The 27448-nt window shown below is 36.3% G+C and overlaps 1 protein-coding gene across 1 annotated transcript in view; it reads left to right on the forward strand.

Moving 5' to 3' along the window:
• FBXL13 (F-box and leucine rich repeat protein 13) overlaps positions 1-27448 on the forward strand; it is a 241386-nt gene that overhangs the window by 94196 nt on the left and 119742 nt on the right. Inside the window, 3 exon segments of the mRNA XM_014794454.2 lie at positions 5846-5941; positions 8385-8429; positions 8431-8518. Coding sequence (XP_014649940.2) covers positions 5846-5941; positions 8385-8429; positions 8431-8518 — 229 coding nt within the window.

Consider the following 27448-nt stretch of genomic DNA (forward strand, 5'->3'; position numbering starts at 1 on the left):
GCTAGCTCTGAGTGGTTTAAACAATTCAAGAGTCGTTATTCATTACATAATGTGAAAGTGGGTGGTAAGTCTGCAAGTGCTGATGTGAAGGCAGCTGAAGAATTTTTGGAAACTCTAGATAAGCTGATTGTAGAAGAAAATTACTTGCCAGAGCAAATATTTAATATGGATGAAAACTCCCTATTCTGGAAATGGATGCCTGAAAGGACTTTCATCCTTCAGGAGGCCAAGTCAATGCCAGGTTTCAAAACTTTTAAGGATAGGATAATAGTCTTGCTTGGGGGCAGTGTTGCAGGCTACAAATTGAAACCCTTTGTGATCTGACACAGTGAGAACCCCAGGGCCTTCAAGCATATCAGTAAGCACACACTGCCAGTGTACTGCAGGAGCAGTAAGTAGTCATGGATGACCCAGCTCCTCTTCCAAGATGCGCTCCTGAATTGCTATCCCAGTGAAATGGAGAAGTACTATTTGGAGAACAGCACACCTTTCAAGATTTTGCTTATTGTTGATAATGCTCCCAGATATCCTCCTTTTATTGGTGATCTTCATCCCAATATCAAAGCAGTGTTTCTCCCTCCAGATACCACCTCTTTGATCCAACCAATAAATCAAGGAGTTATAGCAGCTTTTAAGGTCTACTACCTGAGGAGGAGCTTTCCCCAGGCTATTGCTACAACTGAGGAAGACACTGATGCAATTCTGGAAGGATTACAACATCTATGACTGCATCAAGAACCTTGCTTGGGCTTGGGGTGATGTCACCAAGGAATGCATGAATGGCATCTAGAAGAAGACACTCAAGAGGTTCGTTCATGACTTAAAAGGATTTGCCAAGGATGAAGAGGTTTGCAAAAATCCACAAGGCTGTGGTTGCGATGGCAAACAACTTTAACCTGGTTGTGGATGAGGATGACATTGGGGAACTCCTAGAGGTGGTTCCTGAGGAAATGACTAATGAGTTGTTGGAACTGGAACAGGAATGCATAGCTGAAGAAGAGGCAAGAGAAAAGGAAACTGCAGGAGAAGAAAAAGAAGAAGAACCTCCAAGAAAATTCACAATGAAGGATTTAGTAGAAGCTTTTGCAGACCTCAACAAGCTCCTTAAAAAGTTTGAAAACATGGACTCCAACACTGAAAGGTTTTCATTAATAGAGAGGAATGTTCCTGGTGCATTATATGCTTACAAGCAAATCTATGATGAAAAAAACAAACAAACCAAGCAAACCACCATGGATGTATTTCTGAAAAAAGTGACACCTCCTCAAGAATAGCCTCAGGCAGGTCCTTCAGGAGGTATTCCAGAAGAAGGGGTTATTATCATAGAAGACGACAGCTCCATGCGTGTTATTGCCCTTGAAGACCTTCCAGTGGGACAAGATGTGGAGGTGGAAGGCAGTGATACTGATGATCCTGACCCTGTGTAGGCCTAGGCTAATGTGTGTGTTTGCGTCTTAGTTTTTAACAAAAAAGTTTAGAGTAAAAAAAAGAATAAAAAATTTTAAAAATAGAAAAAAGCTTATAGAATAAGGATATAAAGGAAGAAAATATTTTTCTACAGCTGTACAATGTGTTTGTATTTTAATCTGTGTTATTACAAAAGAGTCAAATAGTTAAAAAAAATTAAAAAGTTCATAAAGTAAAAAAGTTACAGTAGCTAAGGTTAATTTATCATCGAAGAAAGAAAAATACTTTTTTATAAATTTAGTGTAGCCTAAGTGTAGAATGTGTATAAAGTCTACAGTAGTGTGCAGTCATGTCCTAGGCCTTCACATCACTCAGCACTCACTCACAGCAACTTCCAGTCCTGCAAGCTCCATTCATTGTTAGTGCCCTATATAGGTATGCTATTTTTTATCTTTTATACCATATTTTTACTGTACCTTTTCTATGTTTAGATATGTTTAGATACACGACTAGTGACCATTGTATTATAATTGCCTACAGTATTCAGTACAGTAACATGCTGTGCAGGTTTGTAGCCTAGGAACAATAGACTATACCATACAGCCGGGTTGTGTAGCTGGCTCTACCATCTAGGTTTGTGTTAGTGCACGCTATGATGTTCGCACAATGACGAACTCACCTAATGACGCATTTCTCAGAATGGTATCCTCATCGTTAAGTGACATGTGAGTGTACATCCCTCCAAGAGCTAGAGAAGCCCCAGTGTCTCCAAGACATGGAGATGTCATAGAGATGTCTTTGACCTAGAGATGTCTCCAAGGTTCTGGGACATATATCTCCTTGAAATGTAAAATATTATGGATCTTCCTGGCATCGTGGGAGCTTGACCTAGGGGACTAGGCCAGACTATAACCGTTTGACCTTCTTGGGGAGACAAGAGAAGTTTTATTATCCTTTTGGATCAGAGAAAGTAACTAGACAAATGCTATAGATCTAATCCCCACAGTCACATGGAAAGTACAATGTTTGTAGAGAAAGTGAAGGCAAAACATTACCTTTATATTATATAGATTTCTGTGTCTCCAGATACTAAAGCTTTTTACAGGAGCACTGAGAAATCGAGGGAAGATTTATTTCCTCACATTGATTTATCAACGATAGAGAGTTTTGTTATAATCTTTCATCATGATTGCAGATTTGTCAATTTCTCTTTGTATCTTTGTGGCTATATTGTTAGATGCTCCCGCATTTAGAATTGTTACGTATCTTTAGTGAATTGTTTTTTTATCTATAATATAGCGACCCTCTTTATCAGATAAGCTTTAAAAATTTACCTAAAATACAATACTGAACAAGATGACCACAAATGAAACTTGATAGCTAAATTAATATCAGAGGGAAAACATGAAAGCAAAAGCATTATTACGGATAATCTTTGTCTTCTAACCAGTGAATTTTGTTAACTTTATTGTTACCAGATATACTTGGATTAATTTTTCTCATCTTATTTTACCCTATTTATGCTTTTTTAAAAATGCTTCTTTTTCCTCCTTTCTTGCCTTTATATATTGAGTCTTAAAATCTACCCCCCTTTTATCATTTTTATGTTTTAGAAGGTATACATTCTATTTCTACTATTGCAGTGGTTTCTCTTAAATGTTTTTAACATGTGCATTTACCTTAATAAAGCCTAAAGTAAATTAACATCTATGCTTTCTTCCTGAATAATTACTAGAATTTAGAACACTTCAACTCTGATTACTCTCTCCAGTCTTAGAATATTACTATTACCTAATGTTTTTGTTCCACTTTGTTTTTGTACCCTCACATTAATCATCATCATTATAGATTTTTATAAGGTTAATGGCTTTACCTCTATACTTGCTAGTTTCTTTGCCCATCATTACCATTTCTATCTCAAGCCTTTCTTCTGATTCCAATGTTCTTTAGAAGTTCTTTTGTAAAAGGTCTGTTGGAGGCAAACTCTCTCAATCTTTGTCTTAAAAGTGTCTTTACTTAATGCTCATCCTTGAGTTGCAATTTACTTGCACATAGTATCTGAGATTGATAAGTATTTTCTGTTGAATTTTGCTTTCTCTGGTTGCTAAGTGACTTTCTTTTGTAGGTAATCTCTCTCTGGTTGCATTTAAGGTTTTCCTTTGTTTTGGCTTTTTCCAATTTCACTACAATGCCATGGTATCTTTTGATTTTCCTGTTTGAGATTTCTTGTGCTTCTTGAATCTGAGAATTGTTGCTTTTCATCAGTTCTAGTGCATTTTTATCTGTGGTATTTTTAAATTTTGCTTTGATTCCATTCTCTCCGTTCTCTCCTTCTGGAAATTCTATAAAGATATATAGAATGTTGGACCTTTTCATGTTATGTAATGTGTCTCTTAACCACCGTTACATTTTCCATCTCCTTATCTCTCTATGCCTTATCCTCTGTAATTTCTTCCAATACATATTCCAGTTTGCTAATTCTTTTTGAGCTGGGATTCATCTGCTGTTTAACTCATCCATTGAGTTGTTAATTTTAATCATTATAATTCCCATAAATTTTATTTGGTTCTTTTATAAATCTTTCCAGTCTTTTTTTTTTTTTTAAAGATTTTATTTATTTATTTATTTTTTTCCCCCAAAGCCCCAGTAGATAGTGGTACATCATAGCTGCACATCCTTCCAGCTGCTGCACGTGGGATGGGGCCTCAGCATGGCCGGAGAAGCGGCGCGTTGGTGCGCGCCCGGGATCCGAACCCGGGCCGCCAGCAGCGGAGCGCGAGCACTTAACTGCTAAGCCATGGGGCCGGCCCTTTCCAGTCTTTTTTTGACAGCAGCTTTTCTCAAGAATCTATTTTTCTATGTCTTTATCACCTTCATGTTTTTCTAATCACTATCTGACAATTTTATTAATGGAATTATTGTTTTTCTGTTGTTGCCTTTTATTGGATTTATTTTCCCTCATGTGTTTTGTAATTTTTATTGACAGCTCATTTTGTTGGGGCTTAATCTATAGGAATCCTGTAAGGCCTGGTTTGAGGATGTGTCCCTTTAGAGAGATGATAATTATTTCTGCCAAATGTCTCAGAGTTACTACCAAGTTGGAAGCTCTTTGCATGTTAATGTATCAAATCCAATTACAAAGGTAATAAATTCAAATTAGATCCCACAAACAATTAAAACTCAAATTCCAATCTACATGATAGCTGGTCTTTGGTTACAAATTCTTCAGGAATTTTTTTTTTCATCCCAGGCTAGGTACCTTAGTTTTTTTTTTTTTTTAATTTTATTTATTTATTTTCCCCCCAAAGCCCCAGTAGATAGTTGCATGTCATAGCTGCACATCCCTCTAGCTGCTGCATGTGGGACGCGGCCCCAGCATGGCCGGAGAAGCGGTGCGCCGGTGCGCGCCAGGGATCCGAACCCGGACCGCCAGCATCAGAGTGCGCGCACTTAACCGGTAAGCCACGGGGCTGGCCCTACCTTAGTTTTTCTTTTGCCAATAGGTAGGTTTTTTTTTTCTCTCTCTCTTTCATAATCCTGGATTTCTCTCTCTCTTTCTCTTTCTCACTCTGACTCGGTTATAACTCCCAGCTTTGTACAAGCCTGGTAACTTTTTCTGTCCCTGCATGGCCAGTGAACTCTGAATCTATTTGTTATGAAAAGCAGCAGCCATCCCCACTGTTCCTCTAGCCTGAGCAGCTACAGCATGAACACCTTATTATGAGTCTAGGTTTACAAAGATTGGCACCCTGGAGATTTTCCTTACTTTCTTGAAAACTCAGTTATGTTTTTTTAAAAAATGTTTGTTTTAGAAAGTAGAAAAGTGGTTGCCAGGGGCTGTGGAGTAAGGAAAATAGGGAGAATTTGGAAAAAAGGTACAAACATTCAGCTATAAGATAAATAAGGTCTGAGGATCTAGTGTAAATTATGGTGACTATAGTTGATAACACTGTGTTGTATATTGAAATTTGCTAAGAGAGTAGAACTTAAATGTTCTCACACACACACAAAAGATAAATATGTGAGGTGATGGATGTGTTAATTAACTAGATGGGGGGAATCCTTTCACAATGCATGTGTATATCAAATCACCACAATGTACACTTTAAATATCTTACAATTTTGTATGTCAATTATACCTCAATAAAGCTGAAATTTTAAAAATTTCAAAAGAAATATTTTTTAAAATGTTTGTTTTAGCATTTACTCATGTTTTGTATCAAGAGGATTTCCAGATTTTCTAGTCTACCAGAAATAGAAATAGAAGCCAAGGTGGGTTCTTTGATCTTTCCCAGGAATCCTATATCTTTTAAAAAATCCAGTTCAGTTCAGCAAACAATTGTTGAATGCCTTTTATGTACTATTTAGGGAAATCACTCATTTTCTATCAGAATGCCACTTTCATTCAGAATCATGTATTTCTTTTCTTTGTGTTTAGATTTTCATCCACCTCAGTTTAAGAGATGTGATAATATGTGGTCACGTTAGTCACTTCTGGTTGTCAATGACACAAATAAGATCCTTGTGGAATGACGTAAGTAGACGCTACCTGAAGCTCTGTCTTTATTCTGGTTCTTAAAGGAGAACAGACTCTATAAAGCCAACTGTAGTAGGGACTACATTCTTCCCTGCTCCCCCTGTGAGGCCACAAGAAACTAGGTGCATTTGTTTCTCTTTTGTCCAGGCACAAGCCTGAAGGACAAGATAAAAAGATAATAATGTTATTTTAAGAGATACATTATTAGTATTTTCTAATTTAAATGGTAGAAATAAATTGAATATTATTTTTGGATTGAAACAAAGCTCCATTATATCTGAGTTAGGCTTAACATTGCCCAACTCAGGATGCTGCAGAAATGAACTGAGAAAATGCAAAAGTTGTTACTGTACGGCCTGCGATATGGGCAGCACTCAAGAAATAGTAGCTACTATTCTTAGTTCAAAAGACATAACAAAGCAGCACAAAATATGGAGTAAAGGAAAATACAACTAGGCATGAAAAAGGGCTAAAATATACAACACATAAACAAAGGTTGTTTGATAGTCTGTGTGACATAGACACACATACTCTCAGGCATTTTCTAATATGGACTTCTAGGCTGGTACCTCTGTACCACTGAAGTATTGTACTGTTGAACTATTGCCATTGAACTATTTTTGTATTGTTCTTATAACCTAGAGCATGCCTGTGTTTTTCATTCCAAAGAGAGACTGGGGAGAGGTCTCAGCCAACAGCAAAAAATAAGCATATATTATCCCCAATGACTTCTCTTTTCTGTTTCTTGGATGTTACTTTAATCTTAACAACTGTGATCCTTTATGTCATTAACCAATGTTGCAGTGGCAACATTTTCTTCGTCACCTAAAGTCTGGTCAATAGCTGACGTCACCACCTCTCCTTAATTGCTAATGATTGGAGGACTAATGATATCACGTGCTCAGACTGACCTATGAATAGGTGGCAGGGGCTATTTTGCAGAAACTCTAAAAACTTAGACAGAGAAACTAAGAGGAGTTGACCAAGCGCCAGGGCCTCTGGCTCCATAAATCAACCCAACATCTTACGTCCCATCAGAGCACCATTCCATTCTTGCTGTACTGTTCTGCTCTCACCTTGTGCAACAATGGCAAGAAGAAAATGTGCTTCTGTCTTAGCTAACCCATCTTAGCTACCAAACTTAGTATTCCTGTCTTAAATTTATTTTTAGTTTAAGGCAGTGATTCTCAAACTTTAGAATGCATCAGAATTATCTGAAAAGATTGTTAAAACAGATTACTGGTTGCCACCCCCAGAGTTTCTGACTCATTAGGTCTGGGGTGGGGCCTGAGAATCTGCACTTCCAGCAAGTTACTGCATAATGCTGATGCTGCTGGTCCCAGGACCACACTTTGAGAACCGCTGGTTTAAAGTAATAAATCTCTTACTTATGTGACAGATTGGGGATGTTACTTTTTCCTTTGGAAAACCTGTAAAGAAGAAAAAAATGAATCTGAATGGTGTGGATGAGTAAGAATATGTACAATACTGAGATCAGGGCAAATCCTGCAGGAGGCTGGCAGAAAAAGCCAGCACTCTGCCCAGAAACTTCATTGGGTAAAGATGGAGAAAATATGAGCACATGGCCGTGAAGAACAAAGCCAGCATAGGAAGTTAAGTTTCTTTATGTTCAGCAAATTTCTCTTTCCACAATTCTATGTTACCCTTTATCTTCAATTATTTTTGCCTTTATTTGTGAGGGCTCAAATGTGGCACAACTGTAACAAACATTTTTGTACAAAGAATAGCCTTGTTCTGAAGGCAATGAGAAATTGGATGTTTATAAACTTAACCTTTTAACTGAAAGACGTTATTAATACTATGATATCTATGTTATTGTTTATTAACTAGCCCTTGCCACTCAGAGTTCACATAAACCTCTGTGCTCTTCAGTTTTACATACAATCAGCCAGGTACACTCAGGGCATCTTTCCTTTTCTCTAGAACTACCTCCTCCAAATTATGAGTTGTGAAAAGGCCATTATAAACCACACACTCTAAATTGTCTTTCCCATAGTCAAGGACTCAACATGTAGTCTGTGCTCAGGAAAAAAGAAGCAGGTACACGTTAATAATGAACCCAGGGCGGGTTCATTGACATTGAAGTGGGGGGCAGCCTTGAGGCTCACCTGGGGTGATGGGGAGCATTCAGACCACTCTAAGACGGTTGACTCTGTTGGTGGGTGGACGTGAGGTCCCTGCCCTCTCAGCTGTCTACCGTGACTGGACATTTGGAATCTGTTTGTAATTAAACCTGAAAACGACCACAAAAAAAAAAAACCTGTTTGTAATTAAATCTGGGAATGATCGTGAAAACAAACAAACAAAAATGAGCCATGTGACGAAAGCATTTTAGTTCTTGATGCTTTAAAAATGTTAAAAATTTTTACATACAAAAGGTATTTCTTATTTCTTCATGCCTTCTGTTTATCCTTTTTAGATTGATTTTTCCACAATAAAAAACATGGTCACAGCTAAATATATAGGTGTCTGCTTTGCAAAGGTGGCGTCTGAATGTACTTTGCTTGAATTTTCGTGTTTGTCCTCTCCCACTGAAAACTCTGAGATATGTCAGTAAGTATGTGCATTACAACTGTTTGTCTTGCTTTCCTGTATTTTAATTAAACAAATGTAAAGAAGTGTATAAATAAGATGGAAACATCGGTTACAGTCTTAGGCCATAAGAATGCTAATTAAAGCCATTTAAAAAGCTTATAATACGGGCCGGCCCCGTGGGCTTAGCCATAAAGTTCACAAATTCCGCTTCGGCGGCCCGGGGTTCGCTGGTTGGGATCCTGGGCTCGGACCTACTCACCACTCATCAAGCCATGCTGAGGTGGCATCCCATATAGAAGAACTACAACTCTACAACTACGATACACAACTATGTACTGGGGCTTTGGGGAGAAAAAGGGGGGAAAAAAAAGAGGAAGATTGGCAACAGATGTTAGCGCAGGGCCAATCTTCCTCAAAAAACAAAAACAATGGTTGGAGGAAGAAAACACCACTCCCCCCCACCCCCCAAAATCTTATAATATAGTCAGCTCTTACTAGACTGTATGCCCTGGGAGTTGGTCCTTTGTCCATTCTTATTGATCACTTTTTTTTTGTCTGTCATTTATCTATCTATGTATCATCAATTTACCTAAAAAATACAACATGAGAACATATTCTTATTTTGAAAATTTTAACAATAGACATTAAAAGCAAAAATCTCCCTTTATCTCCCTCAAACCCATTCACTTAAAGTTACTTAACCTTATCAGTTTTCTCTTTTCTAAAACACATTTACATATATGTGATTAAAAATACACAATTTTAATTTTTGTATATTTTCTTTATGTCCTGGAAATATTTCCATGTCAGTACATATAGAACTACTAAATTATTTTTAAATACTTAAAACCATTTTCCATACTATGGATGTACCATAATTTATTTAGCTTTCTTCCTATTGATGGACATTGAGGTTACTTCCAATTTTTTTCAAGCTGCTTTGTAGTTTGATTGTGATATTTGCCTTTAACTGTCTTAGTCAGTTCAAACTGCTATAACAAAGTTCCATCGACTGGGTGCCTTATAAACAAAAGTAACTTATTTCTCACAGTTCTGGAGGCTGGCTGCCCAAGATCAGGGTGCCAGTGTGGTTGAGTTCTAGTGAGGACCCTCTTCCAGGTTGCAGACTGCTGTCTTCTCATTGTATCCTCATATGGCAGAGAGAGGGAGAGAGAGCTCTCTGGGGTCCCTTGTATGAGGGCACTAGTCCTATTCATGAGAGCTCCACTCTGATTATATCCCGAAGGCCCCGCCTCCTAATACCATCACATCGGGGGTTACAATTTCAACATATGAATTTCAAGGGGACACAAACACTCAGTCCATTGTATTAACCTATCTGTCCTTTGTGGTACATTTCTTAGTTTTCATATATATTTCTGGAATTGAGAGAAAAAATATATTTCAGAAAGTATACATCCATACTGATTTCAGATAATGAGAAAAAATGCCATAAACATGTGTAAATATCAACATGAATGAGTCTGAAGATATTAACGGGGGAAAGCAAGTTGCAGAATGATATATATAATCTAATACAGTTTGTATACAATTTTTCAATGTTCAAAATAATAATATATATAATTTAACATATAACATATAATTTGCTTTAGATTTCACGTATAATTTATATTTTCAAATAATTTCAATAATATATGTTTAAGGACACACACGCACACCAAACTGTCAAAAGCATGCATGGAAATGAAAAACTCCAAATGCAAGATAGTGATTACCTTTGAGGTGGAGAGAGTTGAATGAAGGAAGTTTCACAAGGAATGAAGAGGTTCACAAGGAGTTTCAACTGTATCTGTAGTTTTTTTTAATTGAAGAAAGAAAGAAAATATACAAAATGGATTAATTCTGATTGTTGAAGAAAGCTATAGTTTTTTGCATGATGTTATTGCATCTGATCACGTATTAAACTCTCTTCTTGGTATTAATAGTTTGTCAGTTGATTCTCTTGTGTTTTCTAGGTAGACTATCATGTCATCGGGAAATATTAATAGTTTTATTTCCATTTATTCCTATTCTTATGTCTTTTATTTCTTTTTTCAGTAGCAGAGATATGCAGCCATGTTGTCTTGTTCTTGACTCTTTTTTTGTATTTTTAAAGAGAATAGTTTTTTTTTTTTATTGATGTTTTAATGGTTTCTAACATTGTGAAATTTTTGGGTTGTACATTTTTGTTTTTCCATCACCATATATATGACTCCCTTCACCCCTTGTGCCCACCCCCCACCCCCACTGCCCCTGGTAACCACAGTCCAGTTTTCTCTGTCCATGTGTTGGTTTATATTCCACATATGAGTGAGATCATACAGTGTTTGTCTTTCTCTTTCTGGCTTATTTCACTTAACATAATACGCTCCAGGCCCATCCATGTTGTTGCAAATGGGAGGATTTTGTCTTTTTTTATGGCTGAGTAGTATTCCATTGTGTATATATACCACATTTTCTTAATCCAATCATCAGTCGAGGGACACTTAGGTTGCTTCCACTTCTTGGCTATGGTGAATAATGCTGCAATGAACATAGGGGTGCATAAGCTTCTTTGGATTGTTGATTTCAGGTTCGTTGGATAGATTCCCAGTAGTGGGATGGCTGGATCATAGGGCATCTCTATTTTTAATTCTTTGAGGAATCTCCATACCGTTTTCCATAGAGGCTGCACCAATTTGCATTCCCACCAGCTGTGTATGAGGGTTCCTGTTTCTCCACATCCTCTCCAACGTTTGTTGTTTTTTGTCTTGGTGATTATAGCCATTCTAACGGGCGTGAGGTGGTATCTTAGTGTTGTTTTGATTTGCATTTCCCTGATGATTAGTGACGTTGAGCATCTTTTCATGTGCCTATTGGCCATCTGTATATCTTCCTTGGAGAAGTGTCTCTTCATTTCCTCTGCCCATTTTTTGATCGGGTTGTTTGTTTTTTTGTTGTTCAGTTGTGTGAGTTCTTTATATATTATGGAGATCAACCCCTTGTCAGATGTATGTTTTGCAAATATTCTCTCCCAGCTGGTTGGTTGTCTGTTCATCTTGATTCTGGTTTCATTAGTCATATAAAAGCTCTTTAATCTGATAAAGTCCCACTTGTTCATTTTTTCTTTAGTTTTCCTAGTCTGGGTAGGCATGTCATCCGAAAAGATTCCTTGAAAACCAATGTCAAATAGTGTGTTGCCTATATTTTCTTCTATGAGTTTTATAGTTTCAGGTCTCACCTTCAGGTCTTTGATCCATTTTGAGTTAATTTTTGTGAATGGTGATAGCACATGGTCCACTTTCATTCTTTTGCATGTGGCTGTCCAGTTTTCCCAACACCATTTATTGAAGAGACTTTCCTTTCTCCATTGCATGTTCTTAGCACCTTTGTCGAAAATTAGCTGTCCGTATATGTGTGGTTTTATTTCTGGGCTTTCAATTCTGTTCCATTGATCTGTGTGTCTGTTTTTGTACCAGTACCATGCTGTTTTGATTACTATTGCTTTGTAGTATGTTTTGAAGTCAGGGATTGTCTTTGTTCTTTTTTCTTAGGATTTCTTTAGCTATTCGGGGTCTTTTGTTGCCCCATATAAATTTTAGTATTCTTTTTTCTATTTCTGTGAAGAATGTCATTGGGATTCTGATTGGGATTGCATTGAATCTGTAGATTGCTTTAGGTAATATAGACATTTTAACTATGTTTATTCTTCCAATCCACGTGCATGGGATATCTTTCCATTTCTTTATGTCATCATGGATTTCTTTCAATAATGTCTTGTAGTTCTCATTGTATAGGTCCTTCACCTCCTTGGTAAGATTTATTCCTAGGTATTTTATTCTTTTTGATGCAATTGTAAATGGTATTACCTTTTTGAGCTCTCTTTCTGTTAGTTCATTATTAGCATACAGAAATGCAACTGATTTTTGTAGATTGATTTTGTACCCTGCAACTTTGCTGTAGTTGTTGATTGTTTCTAATAGTTTTCCAACAGATTCTTTAGGGTTTTCTATGTATACAATCATGTCATCTGCAAATAGTGAGAGTTTCACTTCTTCGTTACCTATTTGGATTCCTTTTATTCCTTTTTCTTGCCTAATTGCTCTGGCCAAAACCTCCAGTACTATGTTGAACAGGAGTGGTGAGAGTGGGCAGCCCTGCCTCGTTCCTGTTCTCAGAGGAATGGCTTTCAGTCTTTCCCCGTTGAGTATGATGTTGGCTGTGGGTTTGTCATATATGGCCTTTATTATGTTGAGGTATTTTCCTTCTATTCCCATTTTATTGAGAGTTTTTATCATAAATGGATGTTGTATCTTGTCAAATGCCGTCTCTGCGTCTATTGTGATGATCATGTGGTTTTTATTTTTTGTTTTGTTGATGTGATGTATCACGTTGATTGATTTGCGGATGTTGAACCATCCCTGCGTCCCTGGTATAAAACCCACTTGATCATGGTGTATGATCTTTTTAATGTATTGTTGTATTCGGTTTGCCAATATTTTGTTGAGGATTTTTGCATCAATGTTCATCAGCGATATTGGCCTGTAATTCTCTTTCTTTGTATTGTCTTTGTCTGGTTTTGGTATCAGGGTGATGTTGGCCTCGTAGAATGATTTAGGAAGTGTTCCATCTTCCTTAAAGAGAATAGTTTTAATATTATTACATCTTTTAATTTCTGGGATACACCCAATGAAGAGCTGTAACGCTTTTCCCACTTTTACAACAGCTGTCTTCTGCACGTTCCTCATCCAGTCTGGTCACGTTTGGGTTTTTAGGAACTATTAATTTTGGATCCACCAAGATCATTCCTGCATTGTTTTCCAGGGATATTAGAGATTTTTGAAAAAAATTTATTCCTTGGACTTTGGGCAGGAGAGGAAAACTGAAATATGTGCTTAGTCTGCAATATTGAACAGATTTATTATTTTTTTAGTAATAAAAAGTTGACAAAATAATTATAAACATTAATGTGTTAGCCACCAAAACTCTGTCTCTCCCTCTTTCTCTCTCTCTATATATGCATATGTATACACACATATACATATATGCACACATATATACACATATATGAAATATACATAGAAAATATACTATTAAATAAATCTGTGTTTTCTGAAGAAAGAAAATAGATTCAATATGCAACATTCAAGGTTTTGATTTGACTTGAGATTCTCATGATAGCAGTGGTGGGTGAACAGTGGAATGAGTTTCTGAGGAATAGCAAGGCATGTATCTCTGGAAGCTTTTATTTATTTATCAGTTGAGATAAAATTTACAATTTTAACCATTTAAAGAGTACAGTTCAGTGGTTTTTAGTATATTCACAATGTTTTACAACCATCACCACTATCTCATTCCAAAACATTTTCATCAGCCCTAAAATATACTCCATATCTATTCTGCCTTTGATATCTTTTTCTTACCAAATTGCTCAGGTTAGAACTTCCAATACAATAAGTGGTAAGAGCAGACATCCTTGTCTTGTTCCTGATGTCAGAGTTTCCAGTCTTGCACCATTAACTAAGATGTTAGTTATAGGCTTTTCATAGATGCCCTTTATTGAGTTGATGAAGTTTCCTTATATCCCTAGCTTATTTAGTGTTTTTTTAAATCATAAAAAGGTGTTGAATTTTGTCAAATACTTTTTCTGCATCAAGTGAGGTTTTTTTTTCCTGGAATGTTGCATATCACTCATTTTTTCCCAGTATTATTGAGAAATAATTGACATACATCACTGTCTAAGTTTAAGGTGTACAGCGTGAGGGTTGGATTTACATATATTGTGAAATGATTATCACAATAGGTTCAGCTAACATCCATCTTCTCATACAGATACAGTAAAAAAGAAAAGAAAGAAGAAAAGAATAAAGGAAAAAAGAATTCCTCCTTGTGATGAGAACTCTTAGGATTTGCTCTCTCAACAACTTTCCTATAAAGTAGTCCCCACTTATCCATGGGGGATACCTTCCAAGACCCGCCAGTGGATGCCTGAAACTGCAGATAGTACCGAACCCTATATGTACCATGTTTTTTCCTATACATACATACCTATGATAAAGTTTTTTAATAAACTAGACACAGAAAGAGATTAACTATATAATAACTAACAATAAAATAGAACAATTATAAAAATATACTGTAATAAAAGTTATGTGAATGTGGTCTCTCTCTCAAAATATCTTATTGTACTATATTCACCTTTCTTCTTCTTGTAATGATGTGAGATGATACAATGCCTATGTGATAAGATGAAGTGAGGTGAATGACTAGCCATTGTGATGTAGTAGTGTTATTTTCAGACTGTGGTTGATCACCGGTAACTGATACCCCGGAGACCAAAAACTCGGATAAAGGGGGACTACTGTAGATCATACAGCAGTGTTAGCTACAGTCACCATGTTGACTATATAATTACATCCCTAGTACATCTTATAACTGGAAGTTTGTACCTTTTGACCACCTTCCTCCAATTCTCCCTCTGCCCATCCCCTGCCTCTGGTAACTAGAAGTCTGATCTCTTTTATTATGAGTTTGGTTTGTTTTTTTTTTTTTAGATTCCACATATAAGTGAGAGATCATATAGTATTTGTCTTTCTCTGTCTGGCTTATTTCACATAGCATAATGCCTTCAAGGTCCATCCATGTTGTCACAAATGGTATGATTTCCTCGTTTTTTCATGGCTGAATAATATTCCATTGTATACATAGACCACAACTTCTTTATCCATTCATCCATTGATGGACACTTAGGTTGTTTCCATGTCTTGACTATTGCAAATAATGCTGCTATGAACATGCAGGTGCATATATCTTTTTGAGTTAGTGTTTTTGTTACCTTTAGATATATTCCCAGAAGTAGAATTGCTGGATTATATGGTAGTTCTAGTTTTAATTTTTTAAGGATCCTCCATACTGTTTTCCATAGTGGCTGCACAAATTTACAATCCTACCAGCTGTGCACAAGGGTTCCTTTTCTCTACATCCATGCCAGCATTTGCTATCCTTTGTCTTTTTGATGATGACCATTCTAACAGGTGTGAGGTGATATCTCATTGTGGTTTTAATTTGCTTTTCCCTAATGACTAGTGATGTTGAGCATCTTCTCATGTACCTGTTGGTCTTTCATATATCTTCTTTGGAGAAATGTCTATTTAGGTTCTTTGCCCATTTTTTAATTGGGTTATTTGTTTTTTTGCTATTGAGTTGTATGATTTCTTTATATGTCTTGGATATTAACGCCTTATCAGATATATGTTTTGCAAATTTATTTCCCATTCCGTCAGTTGTCTTTTCACTTTGTTGATGGTTTCTTTTGCTGTGCAACTGAGATTTTTTTTCTTCATTTTATTAATATAGTATATTACATTGATTGATTTTTGTATGTTGAACTGCCCTTGCATTCCTGGAATCAATCTCACTTGTTCATGGTGTATAATCCTTTTAATATGCTACTGTATTCTGTTTGCTAATATTTTGTTGAGGACTTTAGCATCTATATTTTAAAAGAATATTGGTCTGTAGTTTTTATTTCTTCTGATGTCTGTTTCTGGCATTGTTATCAGGGTAATAATACTGGCTTCATAGAACGAGTTAGATGTTTTCTCTTTCTATTTTTTGGAAGAGTTTGAGAAGGAGTGGTGTTAATTATTGTTTAAATGTTTGGTAGAATTTGCCAGTGAAGCTGTCTGGTCCTAGGCTTTTCTTTATTGGAGGTTTTTTTTTTTTGCAGGGAAGGATTCGCCCTGAGCTAACATCTGTTGCCAATCTTTCCTCTCTTTTTTTTTCTTCTCCCCAAAGCCTCAAGCATGGTTGTATAACCTAGTTGTAAGTCCTTCTAGTTCTTCTGTGTGAGCCGCTGCCGCAGCATGGAAACAGACAGATGGGTGGTGTCGTTCCAAGGCCAGGAAATGAACCTGGGCCACCGAAGCAGAGAGCGTGGAACTTTAACCACTAGGCCATCAGGGCTGGCTCTGGAGGATTTTTGATTGCTGATTTAATATCTTTAGTTGATATAGATCTATTCAATTCTTGAGTCAGCTTTGTTACTCTGTGTGTTTCTAGGAATTTGTCAGTTCCATGTAGGTAATCGAATTTATTGGGGTACAATTGTTTGTGGTGTTATAATCTTTTTTATTCCTGTAAAGCAAATAGTAGTGTATGCACCTTCATTTCTGATTTTAGAAATGTTAGTCTTCTCTCTTGTTTTTCATGGTCAGTCTAGCTACAGATATCTCAATTTTGTTGATCATATCAAATAACCAACTTTTTAGTTCTTTTTTTATTGTAGTAAAATACACATAATGTAAAAATTACCATTTTAACCATTTGTAAGTGTACATTCTGCAGCATCAAGTACATTTACATTGTTGTGCAACCATCATCACCATCCGTCTCCAGAACTTTTTCACCTTGCAAAACTGAAACTCTGAACCATTAAACATGAACTCCCTATATCCCTTCCCTCCAGCTCCTGGCAACCACCATTCTATTTTCTGTCTCTGTGGATTTTACTACCCTGGGAGCCTCATATAAGTGGAATCATAGAGTATTTGCCGTTTTGTGACTGGCTTATTTCACTTAGCATGTCTTCGAGGTTCACTCATGTTATAGTACACGTCAGAATTTCCTTCCTTTCCAAGAGTGAATAATACTCCATTGGCTGTATATACCACATTTTGTTTATCTATTCATCCATCAGTGGCCACCTGGGTTGCTTCTACTTTTTGGCTGTTGTGAATAATGCTGCTATAAATATGGGTGTTCAAACCACCAATTTTTATTTTCAATGATTCTCACTATTGTTTTTCTATTTTATCTCCACTCCAATCTTTATTATTCTGCTTGCTTTGGGTTTCACTTGCTGTTCTTTTTTAGTTTCTTAAGGTAGAAGATTAGGTTATTGATTTGAGGTCTATCTTCTTTTTTAAGTATAGGCATTTTCAACTATAAACTTACCTAGATTTTTTACCTGCTTCCACGTAGACTTTTCCTGATGCTAGGCACAGAGTCTACTGGGAAGTTTGAGATGGAGTTGGAAATGGTCAACATGAAGTTGTAATTTGTGTAGAATATAGACAGAGCCAAATAATGAAAATAATTATGTCAAATTCTGTACTATGCAATGGACATATTGACTATATGTTCATTATATCAGATAATGATATATCTTATATATGTTATATCATACATATGATATATATGTATATCTTAGGTAGTTTATATTTATATCTGAGGTTCAAGATAGCCTGAAAATATTGTCTTGCTTGAAATTTTTTGATATTTTATCGATTTAAAAATATTTTATTTAGTATTTATCTGGAAGTGTAATTCATAGTACACATGTCTTTATCATAAAAACAATTAAGCATGCAAGCCTGAATAGACCTTGATTTTGTAAGGAAGTAAATGTAATACGTATCTCATCTTTGTGATATTTTTAATTTGCCAAATATTATTTAATAAAACCTGTTTTAATGCCAGCAACCTTGAATATATCAAAGTTAAAAAGCTAATCTCAGAAATGTTTTAGCTTTTCCATTTTCCCTCCAGCTAAGGTCAGTTCATCTATTGGGGTGTCTAGAATTACATACATTTCTGGCAAGAAGTTTGACTTTCTGATTGTTAGATTGAAGATAAATATTGGCTGGTCTTTTGGGCTGTTTGGCTGAATGGCCACAAGAGTTGTACTTGTAATCGTATGCCCACAAAAACTTTAGAAGAAAATTAACTTTAAAACATTACCTTAAAATGTTTAAAGGGCAGGTGAGGACGAGGGAGGGAAATGCTTGTTAAAATATTGTGACAGTTAAGTGTGCAGAGTAAGTGCTAAAACCCTTTAGCAAACATTTGGCAAGGGTACACAGTGATTTCTAAGGTCAGTGCTTGTGTTGTTGGGCCTGAGTAAAACAGATATATTGGGGATGGGAAGCCCCACTTGACTGTCTGCAGTTCCCTACCCCCCCACTCAGCGATTGGCAAGATGAGAGCAGTTCAGAAGCCCCTTTGACTTGTGAATACCCCTGGGGTTCCATGTTTATGTTTCTAGAATCATTGGGATACAATATTGAAATTTTTTTGTACAGAATTTATGAAGTAGTTTGCCAGTTGCCCACCACCACATGAGTTATTATTACTCATTCTGGCATCAGTACTGATTTGTTAGTCACATATTACATCTCTCCCACTCACCAACACCCCACCTCTGCAGAAAGGAGCCTTGAAGTCTCACAGAATTTAAGCAAGTAGATTCTCATTACTAAATTGCTTCTATTTGCCAGAGAAGGAGACTTATGCAGATTTCTCAGAAATAGACGTTAATTGATCCAGGGTGTAAGCTCCAGAGGAGAGAATGGTTAGTAAATGAAAAATTTAAACTGTTTAATGTTAAATATCTTTCCCAAATAACCAGGCATTAGGTCAGAGCTGACTCAGGCTTAGGACTCAGGAGACTTAGGACTCAGGAGATTTGCAGCAAATCTTATTTACTGCAGAAAATCAGAGAATCTTAGGACTAGCAAGAAGGTTAAAAAAAAGGAGTATTTATCCAATACATATATGTGCAAATATGTAGCACACAAGATTGTCATATTTTTGACTACCATAAAATATACTAATTTTTTAAATCTCTTGAACTGCATCATCTGTTGAAAAGAAGGAAGGTCCAAAGGCAAGTTATTAAACTACCAAGTAAGAAATTGGCAGAAGAGGAAGTACCTAACATTGTTCATTCTGTCATTGATCAACTATGCTTCCCTGAAAAAGTATAAACTTTGATACAGAGAAGGGGAAACTTTTAAGCTTTCAAAAATGTACTTCAATTTTGGCCCTAGGAGATATTAGCAGCTCCAACTGAGTTGCTTTTGGATGGTCTGGACCAATTTCTATTGTAATGTGCTCCAGAGCTGTATTTCCAGCAGATCCCGGGGGATGATACTGAATATAAAAATCAACCAATAAAATCCCCAACCAGCCTCCAAAAATTAAACCAGAGAGTAACTTGGGCCCTTTCTCTGAATCAGATTTAATCTCCTGATTTCTTTCCAGAACCCTCATGTCCTCACTGCATGCCTCCATCTCCTACTGAGATCCCACCCAAGCTTTCTCCACCATCAAATCTTGGCTATTTCAAGTCTTACGTCCTTCATATTCCACTCTGAGCGCTCACGAACAAGTGAATTTATTACATCTCTCTGGTAACTTCAAATTTAACAGCTACCTTTAATACCTCATACTGAATAATGCGAAGATTTGTGTGGAGAACCAGTATCTCCAAGTCTCTAGCCCTGACCCAACCCACTGGTAAAATGGGCAGAGTAGTTAGAACTTCACAATCCAGAGTCATTTCCTGAACCATCAGCTCCAGTAATACTTCTGGCTTCCCATCCTCTTGGTTTCCTGTACATATTAATACAGATTTTTTCTGCTTTTTAAAAAATTTTTTGTTGACGCATAATTGACATGTAACATTATCTTAGTTTCAGGTGTACAACATAATGATTCAAATTTGTATACATTGCAAAATGATCACCACAATAAGTCTAATTAACATCTGTCACTACACATTATTACAAAAATATTTTTTTTCTTGTGATGAGAAATTGTAAGATCTACTCTCTTAGCAATATTTAAATATGCAATACACATTATTAACTATAGTCACATTGCTGTACATTATACGCAGGACTTATTTATTTTAAACTGGAAGTTTGTACCTTTTGACACTCACTCATTTCTCATATCCCCTAGCCCCTGTCTCTGGCAACCACCAGTCTGTTCTCTGTATCTATGAGCTTGTTTTTTTTGTTTTTTGAGTTTTTTTTTTTAAGATTCCACAAATAAGTGAGATCATACAGTATTTGTCTTTCTCTGTCTGACTTATTTCGCTTAGCATAATGCCCTTGAGGTCCATCCATGTTGTCACAAATGCCAAGATTTCATTCTTTCTTATGGCTGAGTAATATTTCATTGTACACATATATAAACAACATTTTCTTTTCCCATTCATCTATCGATGGACACTTAGGTTGTTTCCATGTCTTAGCTATTGTAGATAATGCTGCAATGAACATAGGGGTGCATATATTTTTTTGAGTTACTGTTTTTTCTTTCTTCAGATATATACCCAGAAGTGGAATTGCTGGATCATATGGTAGTTCTATTTTTAATTCTTTGACGAACCTCCATACTGTTTTCCATAGTGGCTGCACCAATTTACATTCTCACCAACAGAGTACAAGGGTTCCTTTTTCTCCACATTCTCACCAACATTTGTTATTTCTTGTCTTTTTGATAATAGCCATTCTAACAAGTATGAGGAGATATGTCATTGTGGTTTTGATTTGCATTTCCCTGATGATTACTGATGTTGAGCACCTTTTCATGCACCTATTGGCCACCTGTATGTCTTCTTTGGAAAAATGTCTGTTCAGATCTTTTGCCCATTTTTTAATAGGATTTTTTTTTGCTATTGACTGTATGAGTTCTTTATATATTTTGGATATTAACTTCTTATCAGATATATTATTTGCAAATATTTTCTCCAATTCAGTAGTTTGCCTTTTCATTTTGTTGATGGATCCTTTGCTGTGCAAAAGCTTTTTAGTTTCGTGTAGTCTCACTTGTTCATTTTTGCTTTTGGTGCCAGATTAAAAAAACTTCATCCCCAGGACCTATGTGATGGAGCTTAACACTTATATTTTCGTCTATAGTTTTGATTTCAGATCCTATGTTCAAGTCTTTAATCCATTTTGAGTTAATTTTTGTGTATGGTGTAAGACGGTGGTCCAGTTTCCTTCTTTTGCATGTAGCTGTCCAGTCTTCCTGACACTATTGAAGAGACTGTCCTTTCTCCATTGTATATTCTTGGCTCTTTTGTTGTAAATTAATTGACCATACATAGTTGTTTTTCATTATCTGTGGGGGATTGGTTCCAGGAACCCCTGTGGATACCAAAATTCATGGAGGTTCAAGTCTCTTATATAAAATGGTGTAGTACAATGAATACAGTTGGTCCTCTGTATCCACAGGTTTTGCATCCATGGATTTAACCAGCCATGGATATGAAACCTGCAAATACAGAGGGCCAACTATATGCATGGGTTTATTTCTGGGCTCTCTATTCTATTCCATTGATCTATGTGTCTGTTTTAACGCCAATACTATGCTGTTTTGATTATTATGGCTTTGTAATATAGTTTGAAATCAGGGAGTGTGATGCCTCCAGCTTTGTTCTTCTTTCTCAAGATTGCTTTGGCTATTTGAGGTCTTTTGTGGATCCATACAAATTTTAGGATTGTCTGTTCTATTTCTGTGAAAAATGCTATTGAAATTTTGGTAGGGATCACATTGAATCTGTAGATTGCTGTGGGTATTATGGACATTTTCACAATATTAATTCTTCCAATCCATGAGCACAGAATATCTTTTCATTTATTTGTATCTTCAATTTCTTTCACCAATGTCTTCTTTTTTTCAGTGTACAGGTCTTTCACCTCTTTGTTTAAATTTTTTCCTAGGTATTTTATTCTTTTCGATGCAGTTGTAAATGGGATTTTCCCCTTAATTTCTCTTTCTGATAGTTTGTTATTAGTATATAGAAATGCGACAGATTTTTGTATATTAATTTTTTATCCTGCAACTTGACTAAATTCATTCATTAATTCTAACAGTTTTTTGTTGGAGTCCTTTGGGTTTTCTATATATAATATCAGGTCATCTGCAAATAGTAATAGTTTGATTTCTTCCTTTCCAATTCAGATGGCTTTTATTTCTTTTTCTTGCCTGATTGCTCTGGCTAGGTCTTTCAATACTGTGTTGAATAAAAGTGGTGAGAGTGGGCATCCTTGTCTTGTTCCTGATCTTAGAGGAAAAGCTTTCAGCTTTCCAACACTGAGTACGATGTTAGCTGTGGGCTTGTCATATATGCTATTATGTTGAGGCATATTCCCTCTGTACTTGCTTTGTTGAGAGTTTTTGTCATAAATGGATGTTGAATTTTGTCAAATGTTTTTTTCTGTGTCTATTAAGATGATCATATAATTTTTACCCTTTATTTTGTGAATGTGGTGTTTCATATTGATTGATTTGCAGATGTTGGACTATCCTTGTATCCCAGGGATAAATCCCACTTAATCATGCTGTATGATCCTTTTAATGTATTGTTGAATTTGATTTGCTAATATTTATTGAGGATTTTTGCATCTATGTTCATCAGTGTTATTGGCCTGTAATTTTCTTCTCTTGTGGCATCCTTATCTGGTTTTGGCATCAGCGTGATGCTGGCCTTGTAAAAAAAGTTTAGAAGTGTTCTTTCATCTTCTATTTTTGGGAAGAGTTTGAGAAGTCTGGTATTAATTTTTCTTTGAATGTTTGGTAGAATTCACCAATGAAGCCATCTGGTCCTGAACTTTTGTTGGGAAGTTTTTGATTACTGATTCAATCTCCTGACTAGTAATCAGTCTGTTCAGAATTTCCATTTCCTCATGATTCAGTCTTGGTAGGTTGTATGTTTCTAGGAATTTATCCATTTCTTCTAGGTTGCCTAATATGTTGGTGTATAATTGTTCATAGTAGTCTCTTATGATCTTTTGTATTTCCGTGCTATCAGTTGTAATGTCTTCTCTTTCATTTCTGATTTTATTTGAGTTCTCTCTTTTTTCTTGGTGAGTCTAGCTAAAGGTTTATCAATTTTGTTTATCTTTTCCAAAACCCAGCTCTTAGTTTCATAGATCTTTCCTACTGTCTTTTTGGTCTCTATTTCATTTATTTCTGCTCTGATCTTTGTTATTTCCTTCCTTCTACTAACTTTGAGCTTAGTTTGTTCTTCTTTTTCTAGTTCCTTGAGATGTAAATTTAGGTTGTTTATTTGAGATTTTTCTTGTTTCTTGAGGTAAGTATTTATCGCTATCAACTTCCCTTTTAGAACTGCCTTTGCTGCATCCCATAAATTTTCGTGTGCTGTATTTCCATTTTTGGTTGTCTCAAGGTATATTTTGATTTCTTTGTTGACCTGTTGGTTGTTCAGTAGCATGTTGTTTAATTGCCATATATTTGTGAATTTTCCAATTTTTCTTCTTGTAATTTATTTCTAGTTTCATACCATTGTGGTCAGAAAAGATGCTTGATATGATTTCAATCACTTAAATTTATTACGACTTGTTTTGTGGACTAATATATGATCTATCCTGGAGAATGTTCCATGTGCACTTGAGAAAATGTGTATTCTGTTGCCTTTGGATGAAATGTTCTGTATATATCTGTTAAGTCCATCTAGTCTAATGTGTTGTTTAAGGCTGATGTTTCCTTATTGATTTTCTGTCTGGGTGATTTATCCACTGATGTAAGTAGGGTATTAACGTCCCCTCCTATTATTGTACTGTTGTCTGTTTCTCACTTTAGGTCTGTTAATATTTGCTTTATATGTTTAGGTACTCCTATGTTGGGTGCATAAATATTTACAAATGTTATATCCTCTTGTTAGATTGACCCCTTTCTCATTATGTAATGCCCTTCTTTGTCTCTTATTACAGTGTTTGTTTTAAAGTCTATTTTATCTAAGTATAGCTACTCCAGCTTTCTTTTGGTTTCCATTTGCATGGAATATCTTTTTCCATCCTTTTACATTCAGTCTGTGTCCTTACATCTGAAGTGAGTCTCTTGTAAGCAGCATGTAGCAGGGTCTTGTTTTTTTTTAACCTTTCAGCCACTCTGTGTCTTTTCATTGGAGAATTTAGTCCACTTACATTTAAAGTAATTATTGATAGGTATGTACTTATTGCCATTTTGCTAATTGTTTTCTGGCTATTTTGTAGTTCCTCTCTTATTCTCTTGGTTTCTTCCTTTGTGGTTTGATGACTTTCTTTAGTGGTATGCTAGATTCCTTTCTCTTTGTCTTTTGTGTATCTACTGTAGGATTTTGCTTTGTGGTTACCGTGAGGCTTACATATAACTACTTATATCTATAACAGTCTATTTTAAGTTGATAACAACTTAAGTTTGATCACATTCTGAAGCACTATATTTTTACTCTCCCCCCCACATTTTATGTTTTTGATGTTACATTCACGTCTATTTATCTTATGTATCCCTTAACTAATTATTGTAGTTATAGTTATTTTTACTATTTTTGTCTTTTAAGTTTCACTTTAGCTTTATAAGTGATTAGTCCACTACCTTCACTATACACTTACCTTTCCAGTGAGACTTTTACTTCCATATGTTTTCTTGTTACTAATTAGTGCCCTTTCTTTTCAGTTTAAAGAAGTCCTTTTAACATTTCTCATAAGGCTGGTTTAGTGATGATAAACTCCTTTAGCTTTTTCTTGTCAGGAAAACTCTTTATCTCTCCTTCAATTCTGAATGATAACTCTGCCAGGTAGAGTATTCTTGGTTGGAAGTTTTCTTCTTTCAGCACTTTAATATACTGTGCCACTTCCTTCTGGCCTGCAAAGTTTCTGCTAAAATATCTGCTGATAGTCTTATGGGGGTTCCTTGTATATAAAGTTCTTTTCCTCTTACTGCTTTTAAGATTCTCTCCTTGTGTTTAATTTTTGACATTTTAATCAAAATGTATCTTGGGGGCTGGCCCCGTGGCTTGGTGGTTGGGTGTGCACGCTCTGCTGCTGGTGCCCCGGGTTCGGATCCCGGGCGCGCACCGACGCACCACTTCTCCGGCCATGCTGAGGCCGCGTCCCATGTACAGCGGCTGGAGGGATGTGCAGCTGTGACATACAGCTATGTACTGGGGCTTTGGGGGAAAAAAATAAATAAGTAAAAAAAAAAAATTTTAAATGTATCTTGGTGTGGGTCTCTTTGGGTTCATCTTTTTTGGAACTCTTTGAGCTTCCTGGATCCCTAAGTTAGGGAAGTTTTCAGCCATTATTTCTTCAAATAGCTTTTCTGCCTCTTTCTTCCTCTTCTTCTTCTGGGACCCCAATAGTACAAATATTAGTACTCTTGATGTTGTCCCATACGTTCCTTAGATATATTTACTTTTTTTCATTCTTTTTTCTTTTTGCTGCTTTGATTGGGTGAGTTCCACTGCCTTGTCTTTGAGTTCACTGATACTTTCTTCTGTTTCATCTAGTCTACTTTGAACCCCTTTAGTGTATTTTTCAATTCAGTTATTGTATTCTTCACAATATTGTGTTCTGTGACTTCTGTTTGGTACTGTCTTATATTTTCTATCTCTTTGTTGAAGTTCTTGCTGTATGTTTATCCACTCTTCTCCCCAGTTCAGCGAGCATCTTTATGACCATTACTTTGAACTCTTTATCAGGTAAATTACTTATCTCCATTTCATTAAGGTTTTTTTTTAAGGTTTTATTTTGTTCTTTTGTTTGGAATATATTTCTTTGTTTCTTCATCTCGATTAACTCTCTGTGTTGGTTTCTTTGCATTAGGTGAAACAACCACCTCTCCTAGTCTTAAAGGAGGACCTCATGTAGGAGAAGAACCTTGTCATTCAACCCTGCCTTAGCCCATGGTTGTCTTCCAAACCTTTGTGATTGTCTAAGCAGCCTATTACATTTTTAATTACTTCCAGTAGTTGAGAGTGTGCCAAAACCTGCCATTGTTCCCAAGGGGAGGATCTCAGTCACACCTAGATTCAGACTGATTGGAAGCCAGACCCTTAGGCAGCAGCTTTTAAAGTATGCAAACATATACAGTCCTGTTGGACTGCAAGTGTAAGCTCCACTGACCACCAGAGCTAGGTGATCTGGAGTGTCCCCTGGGCAGCAGTCACAAAAATTGGGCTTCCAGATGAATGTAGAAGCTGTTTTCTGGGAGATAGAAGTGAGTTGCAGCAAGGGAGAGGGTGAGCACAAAGATAGCGTCCACTGGCCTATATTCCCTGACGGCAGTTCCGTTTGTCCCTCAGGCTGAAGCTCTTGGACAAGCAAATAGGCCTCTTAACACAGATTTAAACAACTTAGATCAAAGACTCTCTCCTGCCAAGTGCCCTCACAGCTGTTTCTGGAAAGAAAGGCTTAAGCTTCCTAGTACCTATTCCTTTTTTGGGATCTGGTTTTGTAAGTTCTGATGCGAGGCAGCCATGGCCAAGGGTAACTTTTAGAGTGCTCTGCAGCCCTGCACAGCAGAAAGGCCTTAGGCAGACCTGAATCCTGGCTCTGCCACCTGCCCGCTATGTGGCTTTGTCCAAGTTACCTGAACTCTAAGCCTTGGATTCCTCATCTAGAAAAGGCAGATAATATTTACCTACTTCAGAAGGATCGTTTGATAATTAGAAATAGGATACATGAAGCTCTTAGTACAGTGTCTGGCATCTAGTATGTGCTTAAGAAATGCTCATTGATATTTGTCATATACCATCTTCTATGCTTTGGGAATTTGTGCAAGTATCAAATAAGAGCAATTGATAAACTTTGTAGGAATAGCTTGATATAAAAAATGAAAATATATTCAACTCAGTGTGAAAAGGAAATCTGTATAAAAAGGAAAAAGTGGTATTTCTAGGGATATGTACATATTTCTTTTCATCTTATTTTTCTTTCTAATAGTATAGCCGACTATCAAAATGCAAACTGATGAGGTCAGTTTCCCCATATTTCCTCTTTTTCTGATGATCTGTTTCTCTAGGTGAGCTAATTTTAACCTGCAAAACTAAGTCATGGGATTCTCTTGGGCACCACCCCTTCCCTCAGTTGCCTCTGATATTACTTCCTCTTTTTTCATTCTGTTTCATCCCAAATCCTGACCCTGAATCCTAATTTCATCTTTTGTTTTATGCTCCTTGACATATTACCTTAGCAGGAAGGGCTCAGACCCTTCCCCATTGACAGACAGTTTCCTAGTCGGAACTCTATTCAAAAACCAGTGCTGTTTCCACGTTCACTAGTTATACCTCTTCAGGGCTCATGATTCACACCACCTAACACTGCTTCTCAGTGTTTCATCTTCTGACCAGCCTCCAACATAATTCTCAGATTCTCTACTTATTGCTTGTGACAA

The sequence above is a fragment of the Ceratotherium simum genome, chromosome 1 (genome assembly GCF_057802395.1).
Source record: "Ceratotherium simum simum isolate JZ-2026a chromosome 1, ASM5780239v1, whole genome shotgun sequence".
NCBI lineage: Eukaryota > Metazoa > Chordata > Mammalia > Perissodactyla > Rhinocerotidae > Ceratotherium > Ceratotherium simum.